A 14,768-nucleotide genomic window follows, 5' to 3' on the forward strand; every position below is an offset into this window, starting at 1 on the left:
TCACAGTTATGGTGGCATAGTAGAGAATAGGTTACCCTAAAATGTTGTAGCAAATCATCTGTCAATTGCATTAACCAAATTGATTTAATGCAAGCTGCATGCACGCTGCATGCACGCATGCACGCGTGCACACGTACACACACACACACACACACACACACACACACACACACACACACACACACACACACACACACACACACACACACATAGTAATATAGGAGTTGCTACAGTAACAATTGTTGTTAAATATTAAAATATTACAGTAATGTTAAATTTTTATTGGTATATCTTTAATCTAATTGTTCCTTTGCTCCACACACGCACAAACTCATGCACGCGCCCACGTACACACACACACACACAAATCTAGTTAGGGTCATCTGTATATGGGCGGGGAATGCTTAATGACGTCATTTGAATTGGTTAGGTGACGAGCCCTTACCCCGCCCCATGTGGGTCGAGGGAGGGAGGGGGACACAGGCTGAGCTGATCCCACGTGTGACGCTTGCATTCCCGGCTCAGTAAAATTCTCTTTAGCGTGCTTCGGTGTAGCGTTGTGCCGCCTGTCTTCGTTAGTTACTGGCTATAGTTGGGTTAGCTATGGAGGGAGACGGGAGCCAAGCCACATCTGGAGGAAGCCCTAATGATTCGCAACACGACCCGGGGTAAGACTGCGAACAGCACTGACACTTTTATCGTTATACATTGTATCAATATTTTCCGGCTTATCAAAGCACTGACATTGATGTTGCCTTCCGGATGTAGTCAACTATACCTTTGTTTGATTATATTAGCAAACGGCCTGCCCCTTTTTTCTATAGTAATAGCTCGCTGGGCTTGATAACTAGAGCTCTCTTGCTGCTGCTCTGCCTACGTTTTGTTCGCTTTCTGTCGCTATATCAAGTAGTTAGCTAGAGCTAGCCAAGTAGTTAGCTACACGTCAAAATGGCCGATCTGACATCTGGACTCACTTCTGCTGTGTTTTTCCCTTACAGTAAAATGTTTATCGGTGGTCTCAGCTGGCAAACTTCACCAGGTAAGGAAATAATTTGCGGACTACAGTGTGGCATTGTCGGGTTGTGTTTTGTAGTAGCCGAGGCTGCCGGAGCTAGTTGCAACGTCTGATTTTGTGTGTGTGTGTGTGTGTGTGTGTGTGTGTACGTACCTACTTCAGTGCGCGCAAGGTTATTTTTATTTGATATCATTTGAAGTCCTCTATTCGACCCCTATGTGCATACTAGTAACTAGAGGCATTTAAAGCTCATACATATAGTATTTTCTATATTTGACAGAAGAATGAAAACGACCAGTAACCTCCCGTTTGTGTTTCTTTTGCAGACAGCCTTAGAGACTATTTTACTAAATTCGGGGAAATCAGAGAATGTATGGTGATGAGAGATCCAACGACAAAACGCTCCAGGTAATTAGCTAATATATCCACCCCGTGTTTGCAATTGTATTAATTGTGGTTTTGCAGTGTCCTTATGATTACGCAAAATCAGTTAGCAAGCAAGCAGCCATTTATTTTTGTCGCACGTCGAGCTTTTACAAGCGATTGAATCAGAGCTTTGCAAAGGTAACGCAATTTGACATTGACCACCACTAAAGATATAATACTGGTGGATCTTTGAATATGCCTGAAAATGTGGGAAATAATTAATGACACTTCATTCACCTGATTCTTTGTGCAGCATTAAAAGGAAATTGCATTTATATTTAAGAAATAATTGAATTTGATATGATGAAAGTTCAACTATTTTGATATCAAGTAGCCTATGGATACACCAACACAGCCAACTTTGGTAAATATTTGTTACAATGTAACATTTGGCTGCATTACACATTTGTTAGGCTACAATGTAGCCTGCCATTTGGCTTTATTGTTTGTATCAATGTAACAGCTGTAGTTATACATACAACTGACTGATAGGCTGTTTGACCACTCTCCTGCACCACTGACTCACTGATTACAATGTTCCTTGTTTATTTCCACAGGGGCTTTGGATTCGTTACTTACGTAGATGCTGCCAGTGTAGATAACGTCTTAGCTCAGCCACATCACGAATTAGACTCAAAAACGGTATGTCTCCTCTCTTCTGTCACTTTAAGTGTTTGTGCTTTTGTGACCCACCTGCCTGGCATGATTGACTATGTCGTATTGAGTTGTATTTTACGGAGTTGTGATATGTTATTTGAATTAGTCACACTCACAGCCACATGCAATAAGTAGCCTAGCTAATTATGTGTTCTGAGCATTGCCCACCACCTCCCCCCAGAAATGACAAGACCTTCTGCTAAACCTTTCTTTACCATTGAGGGCCATAGTACATAAAGTAATTTGAGCACTGATGGCAACTGCAAAGCTTTCTGTCCGCAACATCTGAGTGTTTTGAGATGGGGAGCAATTTAATTGTTAAATCTGCATATTATATAAAGTGATTGTCATTCTGTATTTGTTTTCTGTGAAAATTCATTCCCAGCTGTCTTTATAGATTTTAGTATGCTATATATGCATTGTTGTACGTTTTTGTTTTTCATGCACCGTATTCAATCATCAGGCATTTTCTGTTTACAAAATGTAGTTCTAAATAAATGTGTTTTTAAAAAGCACCCCACCTTGAGTTAGCTTTAATTTTTCATCCTCCCAAGTATGTTGTCTGCATATTATCCACTTCCTCTGTCTGCATATTATCCACTCTCTCTGTCTGCATATTATCCACTTCCTCTGTCTGCATATTATCCACTTCCTCTCTGTCTGCATATTATCCACTTCCCCTCTGTCTGCATATTATCCACTTCCCTCTGTCTGCATATTATCCACTTCCCCTTTGTCTGCATATTATCCACTTCCCTCTGTCTGCATATTATCCATTTCCCCTCTGCCTGCATATTATCCACTTCCCCTCTGTCTGCATATTATCCACTTCCTCTCTGTCTGCATATTATCCACTTCCTCTCTGTCTGCATATTATCCACTTCCTCTCTGTCTGCATATTATCCACTTCCCCTCTGTCTGCATATTATCCACTTCCTCTCTCACTGCAAGTCTGCTAAAGTGCACACATTCCCACAACCTGACCCATTTTAAATAACAAACCCAAGACTAACTGTTATCCCCAGAGAAAGGCATAAAATATTGTTACATTTATTGTTGCAGTATATTGATTTTCTGAATGTATGGCTGGATCAAAGGATGCTGGTGGAGGTGCTATAGGAGGACTGCCTCATTGTCATGGCTGGGATGGAATAAATATAACGGTATCAAACATATGGCAACTACATGTTCTACTCCGTTCCATTCAAACCATTACAATGAGCCCATGCTATAGCTCTTCCCACCAGCCTTCTCTGATATTGGATAGCTTAAAACTGACACTCAAATTAAGTTTCATGTTTCTCTGAAGGTGAGTTAGTCAGAGTAATGCATTGACTGCAAAAAAATGGTATTGTGATGATTCACCCTGGATTTAGTGTTTCATTTTCCATATGGGTCAGTTTTCTTGTTCTTGCTGATTCTCGTGCTACTCTGTTGGTTAATTTGGATTGGAATGCCCATCTGGCATTCTTTATGTAGCATGCAAATACATGGTAGTTACATAGGCAGGTACATTGTAATGTGTGTGACCTGTTTGAAATGAGAATACACTGACATTGTTTTTTTTTACATGCATTAACGGTACATTTGCAAACCAACTTAAATGTGTTTGCAAAATAACTTCTCCACTTTTCATATCACTTAACTCAATTTGTGAGTTCATAAAATCTATGAAATTGTGCATGACACTAACATTACAGTAGTTTTAGGTTAAGTAATACTGTGTAGCTACACTGTAACTGCCTATAACTACCATGTAAAGATGTATGGTAATGTGGGACCAAAAATACTGATTCATTGTAAAGTCCCACCGTACTCATGTTCTGTGTGTGGTTGTTGTAGTGTATGCCCTAACTTAGCTGTGTGAGTGAGTGCTCAAAGGGCTTGTTCTTTAGGAGCGGTGGAGGCTGTATTGTCCTCAAGGACTCACACCAACTGCTCTGACATTGCCAGAAGCTTTAGGTTTATGAAACAGAAAGCTGAAGATGGAAAAGGAAATGCCTGTAACTTTCCACATGTCACTTCTGGAAAACTACACTGATATTATTTTAAATGCGCACTTCTATGTATTTTGTAGCCTAATGAATTGTTTATAATACAGGGATTTTTATGATTGCAGATTTGAATGTAATGTTGAGATGAATTAGTACACCTCTAGTTTCAGCCCAGCAAAGGAAGTAGACACACACACACACACCCTAACTCTCACACACACACACTCCTTAACTCTCAATGTGTACCTTAAAGTGTGCTTTGATGCAATCTCTCCCCTCTCCTTTCTGGACCTGCGTCTACATAGGCTTATTTGAAAACGGCTAATGACATTATCTATGCATTAAGGGACCAAGAGTAGAGTCTTTAGAGGATCTACTGCTTGTTTGGTATAATGTAATAGAGGCAACATTGAGCTGCCAACTCACCTCTGTGCCTTGGGAGGTGTTCTACATTAAAGTGTTGAAATGCAGTGTGAAATGGAGGAGAGTCACATCTCACCTTAAAGGTCCAATGCAGCTGTTTTTATCTCAATATCAAATAAATTCTGAGTAAAAATTAAGTACCTTACTGTGATTATTTCAAATAAAAATGTGTCAAAAATAAACAAAAATAGCTTCTTAGCAAATAGCAATTTTTCAAGCAATAATTTTGCTAGGCTGTCTAGGAGTGGTCTGATTGGGAGGGGGAAACTGAAAATGTGCTGTTATTGACAGAGGTTTGGAACGCTTATTGGTCTATTAAGTAATTTACTGCCTGGTGATGCCAAAACTCCTGACCAAAACAGGCAGAAATTTCAGGCGGTCTTTTCAAACAGCTCTTACACTAAAAGGGCATGATCATTTTCCCAGAATTATTCCTACCTCAGTGTGGAAGCGAAAATAAAACAAACTGCCGGGTGAGGCTGGGCTGGAAAATTCAAGTCCGTGCAACAAAGACATGGTTTGGTTTGTCTGCATGGGGAATTCAACGCTACTGTGTGTTTTGTCCTTTCATCAGGATACAATCAGTATATATTCCTTTAACATTCAGTCTACATGAATCCCTTTTAGAATAGCATATCCTTGCAAAATGCCCTTAAACCCTAATTAATTGTACAACGTTAACTTGTTACTAGTTTTAGTAAAGAGTTACTTCACAGGTACACGAGCAGTTAGCATTATTTCAATTGGAGATGCCTTTTTTTACATTGTGGCACATGTATTTCCCTCGATTGGATACGCCAAGGCTGCGGCACGTACTGCATGTACATACTGCATGTACTTGACATGCATCATGCTTTATGTAAGCCTTTACAACATGGAAATAAAGACTTGGGGTTGAATAATGCTCAGTGTCTGTCGACGATAGGATTTCTGCTGATGTCATTTGTGAAAACAATCTCTTGTAGACTAAACACTTTTCTGGCTAAAACATTCCACACTCCGCTAATGCATTCAGACAGCTGAATTCAGACAGTCACTTTCTAACAGCGTCTATTTTTGTCCGTCACACACTGACAGCTCTCTCTGTTACATTTCCCTCTGTTCTTACTTTTTTTTAAAGCAATTGACAAGCTCTCAACCTACTTTATGCACAATATTCCACTAATGGTATTTTCCCCCTTTAGCTATGTGGCCTTAAAGATGAAAATGTGAAAGGAGAAATCCTTTGTTCACAGGAAGAGTGAATGTTGGTGTTGTATTCAACCTTACTGTGACAAATGGAAAATGTGTCTTGAATGTCCTGGCTGTTTTAATGCACTGACTGTCCCATTTACCGGGATGTGTTCTTGTGCATGATTTCACCTTTGGAAGTGTGTGTCAGAGGGGAACATTAATAGGCAAATTAATGTTTCTCAGTGGATTTGCACAAGTTGTTCTTGAGGAAGTCCTGTGGTTGTGGTTAGTTCTAACACCTGACTTGATATCACACACATTTAGTTTTAGCAAAAAATATTGTTTTTGACAAGGCACAAATCTGCAGTTCCGCACACAGAGCAAATCCTGTAATAAATAGTGAAAACATGAATTACTGTTGTGCAGTAAACTGCTGCAACAGTTAACAATACAATACCTTTTGTTTTCAGGTCTCATTGTATTCAATCCCAAATGTGCAAATGTGCCAATTCACATTGGCTGCCATAATAACCCATTGGATGGAATCAGGAAATAATTATATCTAGCTGTTCTCCATAAAAGCATGCAGCCAAGCAGCCTTGTATGACCCATGTATTTGAAATCCATAATATAAGCTAAAAGAGTAGATGACTCAGGACAGCGTTATGTGTTTTGAAATTAAAATGATGTTTTCCAGGAGGGAAACATTTAGTGGCTTTGAATAGCATTAATTAAAACCCTCTCATTCAATACATATTGAATGGACTTTTGATTTAGACTTAATTACTGCACAATTATGGCATTAAGTGGTCTATGTGCCATCAATAAAAATGTATCATTCTATGGTGCTTTTTTTGCTGCTACATTTTTCACATCGTGTTTAAATAGCAACCTGGGCATTAATGCTAGTTATTCATTTTTCTCGGTCAATATACGTTGACTAAACCATGTGTGAAGGGCTATTGAGTTATTAATCAGCTATGCTTCTATGGAGTAATGCAAGATTGTGTGAATTGACGGACCTGGACTTTTTGATGAGGCAAAGGGAAATTAAAATGGTGCTTTTGATTTAAATCAGCCAGCTTTAATATGACTTGATTAATCTGTGTGAAATCCCACACTGATAATAGTTTACTAGTGTAGGGTGCTTGAGCCCTATGGTTCCCCAGTACAGCTGGTTCTCTTCTCTCCCTGGTAGTTCATTGGTTGATTGATGTCATTGATTGACTAAAGAAGTCCCAGGTCTGAATCAGTCCTTGATCAGAGGGAATGGATGGAAACCAGCAGCCCTGAAGGGGACTTGCGGACCTCGAGGCCTGATTTGAATAGCCCTTGTGTAGTGTCTCTGTACTGTCAGTTTTGAGGGTAATCCTAATATTGTTTGTGTCGTGCATGCCGTTATGTGTGATCCATGAGGAATGCTTTAAATCCACACATCCAAGTCCCTGTCATTAGTTGTTTAAGTGATTGACAACTTTGATTATTGATATCTAATCCTCTCTCTTCTTTATATTTACCAGATCGATCCTAAAGTTGCCTTCCCTAGACGTGCTCAACCCAAGGTAAGACAACATGCACATTTTGTTTTTAACCTCTTGTGGAGAGGTCTTTTCGTTTTTGGTTTGTTGGTTGGTTTCTATAACACTGGGTGAATTGCTGACCTGCAGTGAAGAGAGTACACAGTGGAGATTTTGTGACGGTCTGGTCATGAAACAGCAGCCAGAGCTGCCGGTTTTAGTTTTGGTATATAAGTGTCACTGTGAGGCAGGCTGGTCTGGAGCTTGCTACAGGTAGATGACTGGCTGTCTGATTTATCTCATAGCTGCACCACCACCGTACTTGTTTACATCAGCATGTTGTCTAGAAACCGTAGTGAGGTAGAATTTCCCTGGGTGACTGCTCTAAAGACTTTGCTGCATTTGATCGAATGAGAGAGTATCACATTGTAGTTGTTCACACAATGTTTTTTCCCTGAAGACGCTGAGATTGATTGGGGAATTTGATTTTTTTGGAGACATAAAAAGAGCCATTGTTACTCTGTTACCAAGATCAGGTTTCAAACTGAGAATTGACGGAGGTAAAGCTTTCCAAGCCGAGGCACATGTTCTCTTAAGGCTGGGTATGACTACAGTATGAAATTGAGAAACATCTAGGGGATGTGCTTGTTTCTTGATACAGTCTCTCTTCTCCCCTTGTTTCCAGCGGCAGGTAGCTTGGCAGTTAAAGCATTGGGCTAGGTTACTTGTTTGAAAACCTGAGCCGAAGGTGAAAAATCTGTCTGTGCCCTTGAGCAAGGCACTTAACCTTAATTTGCTCCAGGGGTGGCGTACTACTATGGCTGACCCTAGAAAACCACACATTTCACTGTACCTATCCTGTGTATGTGACAATACAACATGTTTATTTTGTTTAATGCACCTCTTCATGTCAAGTCTAATGGTGTCCAGTAATAGTGATGATACTGACAGGAGTCCAGTCTGACTGTACAGTACTTAGTTCAAGTGCAGACTGTTTTGATATTCCAGCGTATGCTACTCTCTTCGACACATTTGTATGGTGCTTTGATATGTTCTGCTCTGTGTGCAAAAAAGAACCCTTGATAAAAATTATGCAATAATTTTTTAATAAACATGAATTTGATTCAAGGACATTTTTAACAATAAAGAAAGATGCATGCACTGTGCAGGCCTATGTAGGGGTTTGTTTCTAAAGACCAATAACACTGTAAATGAACTTGAAGGTGAAATCACACCTTGAGTTATCTTTTGACCCTTGAGAGCAGGCTCATTAGCAGAGAAACAGGCTGTATTTGTTTTAAACCTGAGTGGAGAGAGAATGTGGCTGTCAAAGAACATAGAGCTATAGGATTGAAGGGCAGTTAAATAAGCATTGCAGGGGGTTTTGGTGCATGTAAAATGTTGTACAATAATGTTCAAGCCCTCAGGTTATCGTCGTCGTTCAGAGCAAAATGAGTTGTGTTTTCTGTTGGTCAGTAACACTGGCTCAGGGTTTTTAATGCCCGTGTTGGATTTCCCAGTCAGCGCTTACCTCAGATCATGCTGTCGGCTGCATGCTCATTCTGTCCCAGATTTGAGTATGTACAGTGTGTGTGGGACAGCGCAAGAAACATCCACCTCAGGCCTTTAAGGCTGGGTAGGGATGGACTGCCTCTGGCTGGCCGGCAGGCTAACTCTGCAATACGGGAATAGCTTCAAGGGTGGCAGGTGTCCACAGCACACTTGTCCAGCTAATTGAAATGAAGAACTTTCCCTGAGTGGACAATCACTGGAGGAGAAATTACGCACTCACTCCCTTGACCGCACACATGCCAGTCCAGTCACTCTGGTCCAAGGCAGCACAGGTAGGCTGGCTCAGGGCCTGGGGCTCCGAGATGAACAGGCATTAAATTAGGCTGCAGTTCTCAGCAGAAGTCAGAACACAACACAGCCGCTAGGTGTTTTCTGTTAAGCGAACCACCCAATAATAAGCTTTATGCAAATATACAACTGCCATCGCATACAATCATGTGAAATTATGGCATTGTATTTGTGACTTACTTTCCCCATATTTTGGAGTGTGTTGAATATAACTGAAATAAGCAGGCATATGTTGTGTACTGTGGCTAGCTAGGGTGTCAGGTTTAACTACATGGAAAAGTAAAGCTGAGTTTGGGGGATTATTACCAAAAAGACATTTAGTGCCTTTGGAAAGTATTCAGACCCCTTGACTTTTTCCACATTTTGTTAGGTTATAAAATGTATTAAATTGTTTTTTTCACCTCATCAATCTATACACAATACCCCATAATGACAAAGCAAAAAACAGGTTTTTAGATGTTTTTTTTTTTAAATGTATAAAAACATCTAATGAAATTCAGACCCTTAACTCAGTACTTTGTTGAAGCACCTTTGGCAGTGATTACAGCCTTGAGTCTTCTTGGGTATGATGCTACAAGCTTGTCACACCTGTATTTGGGGAGTTTCTCCCATTCTTCTCTGCAGATCTGCTCAAGCTCTGTCTGGTTGGATGGGGAGTGCTGCTGCACAGCTATTTTCAGGTCTCTCCAGAGATGTTCGATCTGGTTCACGTACAGGCTCTGACTGGGCCACTACGGGTAAAACTCCGGACCTTATACAGTATGATGTGATTAATCTGTTGTAAGAAGGCTGAATATGTGCTATGATGGGATCAGAGTTTTTATAATCAGGTTACAAGGTAAAAAAAATATATAAAGGAAAAACTCCTGTCTTTGGGGAGGATGAAAACCCCTGTTGAACTGCAGCAACCTTATACATATGAATTATATTTTATAGAAGGACTAGAGGAGTTTCCTATACACAGACACAGAGAAAGCATAATTTGACAATAAAACTCACAGGGCAGAGCATTTTTATGCAGGTTTACATCTTGTAGTCCTGCCCTATGCAACTGAACAACTAATAAACAGTGTACTTAGTCTCAGTTATTGTGTTTACTGGTTAATTCCAGTGGATTGAAAAAGTATAGGTAGCCTTGTCAGCCTAAATTTGAATATAATCCAAATTTGATCCCATTGATATTTTCTCCCAAACAAATGGGCTATAAATACACCATGTTCCCGCTTCGTTTACCCTGGCCAGAGGGACAAGACGCATAGTAGGTCAGACTGAACAATTGTCTCGTTTACATGTCATCCAGCATGTCAGATCCCTAGTGTTTAGCTGTATAGGCGGCTATATTTATGGAAGAGTTTTGCTTGTCTATCGGCAGTGATGTGTTATCACGCTTGCTAAATGAATACCGGAGGAAAGTGTAGAGCGCGCCTTGAGCTTTGTGCCCTGCGATTTCCGTGAATGTGATTAGTCTAGACACGCAAACAGCCTGCCAGCAGCACTCTGATGTGAAGGACGGATAAATTGTGCGCGAGTTGACAAATCGGTCTAACAGCACTTTCTCCCTCTTTTTAACGCTTTGCGTCAATATATTTTATTAAACGAAATCAAAAGTGGTGTGGCGCTGCCCCACACCTGATTGAAAAGTGCCGTGGCAAATGATAGTCAATAGATAGTTATACTGCCTGGCAAGTACGATGTAGTTGTAGCCAACTAACTTTAGGTAACTAGCTAACTTACCGGTACGTACTGCTGTAATGCTATGCGGTTCGTAAGGATAGCTTAGCCAACAAATTGTCAGCAAACATGAGGTGTAACTAAACTTATTTGATAAGTATTTTATTACATTGCGTAATTTTTTGTTAGTATTTGTCATTATGTAAAGCAATGAATTTGTATCTGCTCTCGGCGGACTTCAGCTGCATATTTTCCAACATCTTCAAATCAGAAAACGTTGAAGAATTTATGAAGGATTGCATTGTGGGCCCTAAAAGTACGGAAAATGTACTTCGTATTTTGTTGAATTTATACGACATATGGGAACTTTTGGCATACTAACTATATCCATATTGTAATGAAACAGCAGGGAGCAGGTTTCGGACCTTCTAGCCCGAAGTCCAGCGCGCTATCGACTGTGCCGCAAAAGCATGCTCAAACGCGATATCCGCGCTTATAAACCCACTACTCCCTCCTTTCAAAGAGCGCTTCCTCGCGCTGGCTTGCAACTCTACGTCTACGCGCTAATCGGCCAAGCACACGCACTGTCGTGGATGCAATGTCCGATTCACTTCTGACTAGTGATGCCAATTTTTCAGACTACCCTGGCAACTTTTTTTTCAAATAGCACCTAGCAACACATTTAGCTACTTTTAAAAATGTATTTGGAACTTTTAGCAACTTTTGAAAGGTGACTCAAACGCTAAAATGCACGCATTTTCCCTCTAAAGGACACAAAAACGATTTCTCTGTCGCACACTCGGTCACAACACACATGCCTGGCTGCAAAAGTGCATTGTGAGTGACGTCAGGAGCAGGCGCTCAGTTCGTGCACAGGCAGCAGCAGGCCAGCAGCAATTTCAGCAAATTGCAAATCGTTGTTGGCTGACTGCAGCAGCAGTAGTACGGCTTCGAAAAGCCAAACCCAATGAATATAGTTGGTCATGAAAGTTGGATCTTGAACAAACTTACAATGTCAATCAACATGTCTCAATCAAAATTGTACAGCCAGAAGAACAGAAAAGAGTGGGAGTCTGTACCTGAACAAATGTCAAATCATATTTTTTGCCAAGCTGGCCAGTCAATTTGAGTAACGTTACTGTGTATTCTATGTAAAAACGCAGTTTTACGTCATCATGCAATGACATCACAACGTCATTTAGCAACAAATCAACCTGCCTCTAGCAACTTACCTTGAAAATTAGTTGGCAACACTGCTTCTGACACCTAACACAGCAGGGAGCAGGTCTTGAACCTTCAACCTTCTAACCCGAAGTCCAGCGCGCTACCGACTGTGCCGTGCTTATAAACCCTGGGTTGTTACAATACTATGACCAATAAGCATACTATATACTCAATTCATGTCACAAATAGTATGATGAGTGCGGTTAGTATGAGTATTCAAACAGCTAAACACTCGCATCTTTCATAGTGAGCTATTGAGGGACAGAGAGAGAGGGGCACAGTATAAGCAGGTCGGTCACCAGGCGGACAGAGTCAGATCCGTGAACTAGGCCCATCTATCGGCAATCAAAAGCAGTATCTCTCAATGGAATGCTGTATCTTGCAATTTCTTGGCTTGCAATGTCTCGCAACTTCAGTAAAGCAGGGCCTATCGTCAGTGAAAAGGCTAGGATATTCCACACGCAACAGACTGAACAAACACTCGCATCATTAGCAAAGAGAAGGAGCAGGGGTGTAATCATTAGTCCAAACAGCAACTAAAACTAGTTTCTATTGGACAAATATAGGTAGGTCCCGCCCCCTTTCGTTTCGCTTGCTTCCATTTAAGAAACGTTTTAAAACTGAATAGGTTTAATAAATACGCCCCCATGCGAGCCAGCATGAGGGGGAGAGAGTATGGGGCAGGCGGAAAGAACCGTGGTGCGCATAGATAATGTTATATGTATGACCTTATTATTCGTATCTTTGAGCTATTTGCTTAGGTAGCTATAGCCTAATGTTAGCTAGCTAACATTGAACCTGTTTGGTTAGCTACCTGCAGATTCATGCAGGGTAGTAACATCATGAGTTGTGATTATGGTTCATTGTTTATCTGGCAAGCTAGCTAACGTTAAGTGTATGACCTAGCTAACATTGAACCTGGTTGGTTAGCTACCTGCAGATTCATCAAGACAATGGGTGGCTACTTTCAAGAACCTCAAATATATTGTAATGAAACAGCAGGGAGCAGGTCTCGAACCCTCGACCTTCTAGCCCGAAGTCCAGCGCGCTATCGACTGTGCCACAAAAGCATGCTCCAGCAGCAGAGTTGATATCCGCGCTTATAAACCCAGGGTCGATACACTATTTTGAGTTGATTAACACTTTTTTTTGGTTACTCCATGATTCCATATGTGTTATTTCATAGTTTTGATGTCTTCTATTATCCTTCAATGTAGAAAATAATACAAATAAAGAAAAACCCTGAATGAGAAGGTAAGTCCAAACTCTTGACAGGTACTGCATATATTAGTGTTATATTTTACATTAGTATTTTGAGTAGATTGTTGACAAAAAAAAGTACAACTAAATACATTTTAATCCCACTTTGTAACAAAATGTCAAGGAGTGTGAGTACTTTCTGCAGACACTATGCCATTGTTTGAACTCTTGAAGTGTGTCATGATTCATGATTGTAAATGCCTGTTCTTGTTCTCTCCCCGGTCATCTAAGAAAATGTTCTCTCTACCACTTTCAGAGCCTGACATCCATCGGTTTTGAGAACCTGTCGATGTCTCTATAATCTCTGTTCATATTTTGTAGGTTGAAAAGAATAATAATCATATGCTGGGCCTGTGACCAAACCACCAGAGAGAATATCCTCCACAAAATGTTCTACACCACAATTTGGCCAATAAATGGCTGTTATTTTTGTAAAGAAAGTAAACTATGAATGGTTTTCCAACTCCAATGCTCGGTGGGCTCGTGAGAGACCATTCTCTGGGAGAGGGAGAGAGGGGAAGAAATAAAAATGTTGAGCACACACTGCACAGCATAATGGGCTCCTTGAGTTCCCCCCACTAACACGCACCCTCCCTGAGTGCAGAGGCTTTGGCATTTACTGCCATGAGAACTGTCAAAACAATACCTCAGTGGGTGCTGTTCTCTCTGCACAGCTTCCCACATCCAACCCAGGCCTCTACAACAACCCCCTGTGTGACTACTGAAAGTGTGTGTGTGTGTGGTGTTGGGTGAAGTAAGGGTAGGGGGTTGGTGGTAGGTAGGAATTGAGTCCACAGTTGTACTTTTACATGTAATTTTCCCCTTTCTTCTGGTGCCCTGGTGTGAGAGCGGTGTGTACTGAGAAGTAGCTGAGCCGTTAACTCTGGCCGTGAGGGGGGTTGGTGGAGGGTGAGTGTGATGCAGAGTGTGAGAACTCCTGGCCAAGTTTTTAATGAAGTCCAAAGGTGAGGATGTGTGAAGTGCTGAACTCTCCGTCTCTCCCTCCTCACAGTGGACGCTTGGCCCTCACCAGGAGAGGGGCACCAGTCCAAGAGCCTAGTTCTCAATCTCCTGTGTGGCCCAGCACTCCGACACCAATTAAGAACCCAGCAAACCACTGCTTAGTCCCATTCAATGTGCTCTCCCTTCCTTTCTCTGTGTGTGCCTCTCTCCCCCTCCTGCTGCAGTTCTAGCAGTCCATGTTTTTTCTGTTGACGACCTGGCAAAGTAGTTCCTCTCCTTTTTTCCCCTCAGTTCTCTGATATTTGCAGCAGGTGCTCCACTTTTCTGCTGTTGGAGTAATTGAATTGGACAAGAAGGCTTTGGTTAAACCTGACACCACTCTGATTCTTTGAGGGTCTTGGCGTATACGTTGCATAGACCTATAGATGTTTGATGCTCTGAAATGAAAGGTAGGATAATACAAAGAAATGAGCCTGCATTCTACCTTTGATGACATCACAACAAGGAGTTGTTTTGGACTAAGACAACTGCTATCTACAATGTACAAGCAACACCAACTGTAGTAGGGACTTATTTCTTAGTTTT

The 14,768-nt window shown here is 41.1% G+C and overlaps 1 protein-coding gene across 7 annotated transcripts in view; it reads left to right on the forward strand.

Moving 5' to 3' along the window:
- Positions 1-462: 462 nt before the first annotated feature.
- LOC139382360 (RNA-binding protein Musashi homolog 2-like) overlaps positions 463-14,768 on the forward strand; it is a 330,112-nt gene continuing 315,806 nt past the window's right edge. For all 7 annotated transcript variants that reach the window (XM_071126345.1, XM_071126342.1, XM_071126343.1 and 4 more), the window contains exons 1-5: positions 463-668; positions 999-1,039; positions 1,342-1,423; positions 1,999-2,083; positions 7,209-7,250. In XM_071126345.1, the coding sequence (XP_070982446.1) occupies positions 604-668; positions 999-1,039; positions 1,342-1,423; positions 1,999-2,083; positions 7,209-7,250 (315 nt within the window). In that variant the 5' untranslated portion in view covers positions 463-603. The remainder of the gene's footprint in view (positions 669-998; positions 1,040-1,341; positions 1,424-1,998; positions 2,084-7,208; positions 7,251-14,768) is intronic.

The sequence above is a fragment of the Oncorhynchus clarkii genome, chromosome 24 (genome assembly GCF_045791955.1).
Source record: "Oncorhynchus clarkii lewisi isolate Uvic-CL-2024 chromosome 24, UVic_Ocla_1.0, whole genome shotgun sequence".
In the NCBI taxonomy this organism is placed as follows: domain Eukaryota; kingdom Metazoa; phylum Chordata; class Actinopteri; order Salmoniformes; family Salmonidae; genus Oncorhynchus; species Oncorhynchus clarkii.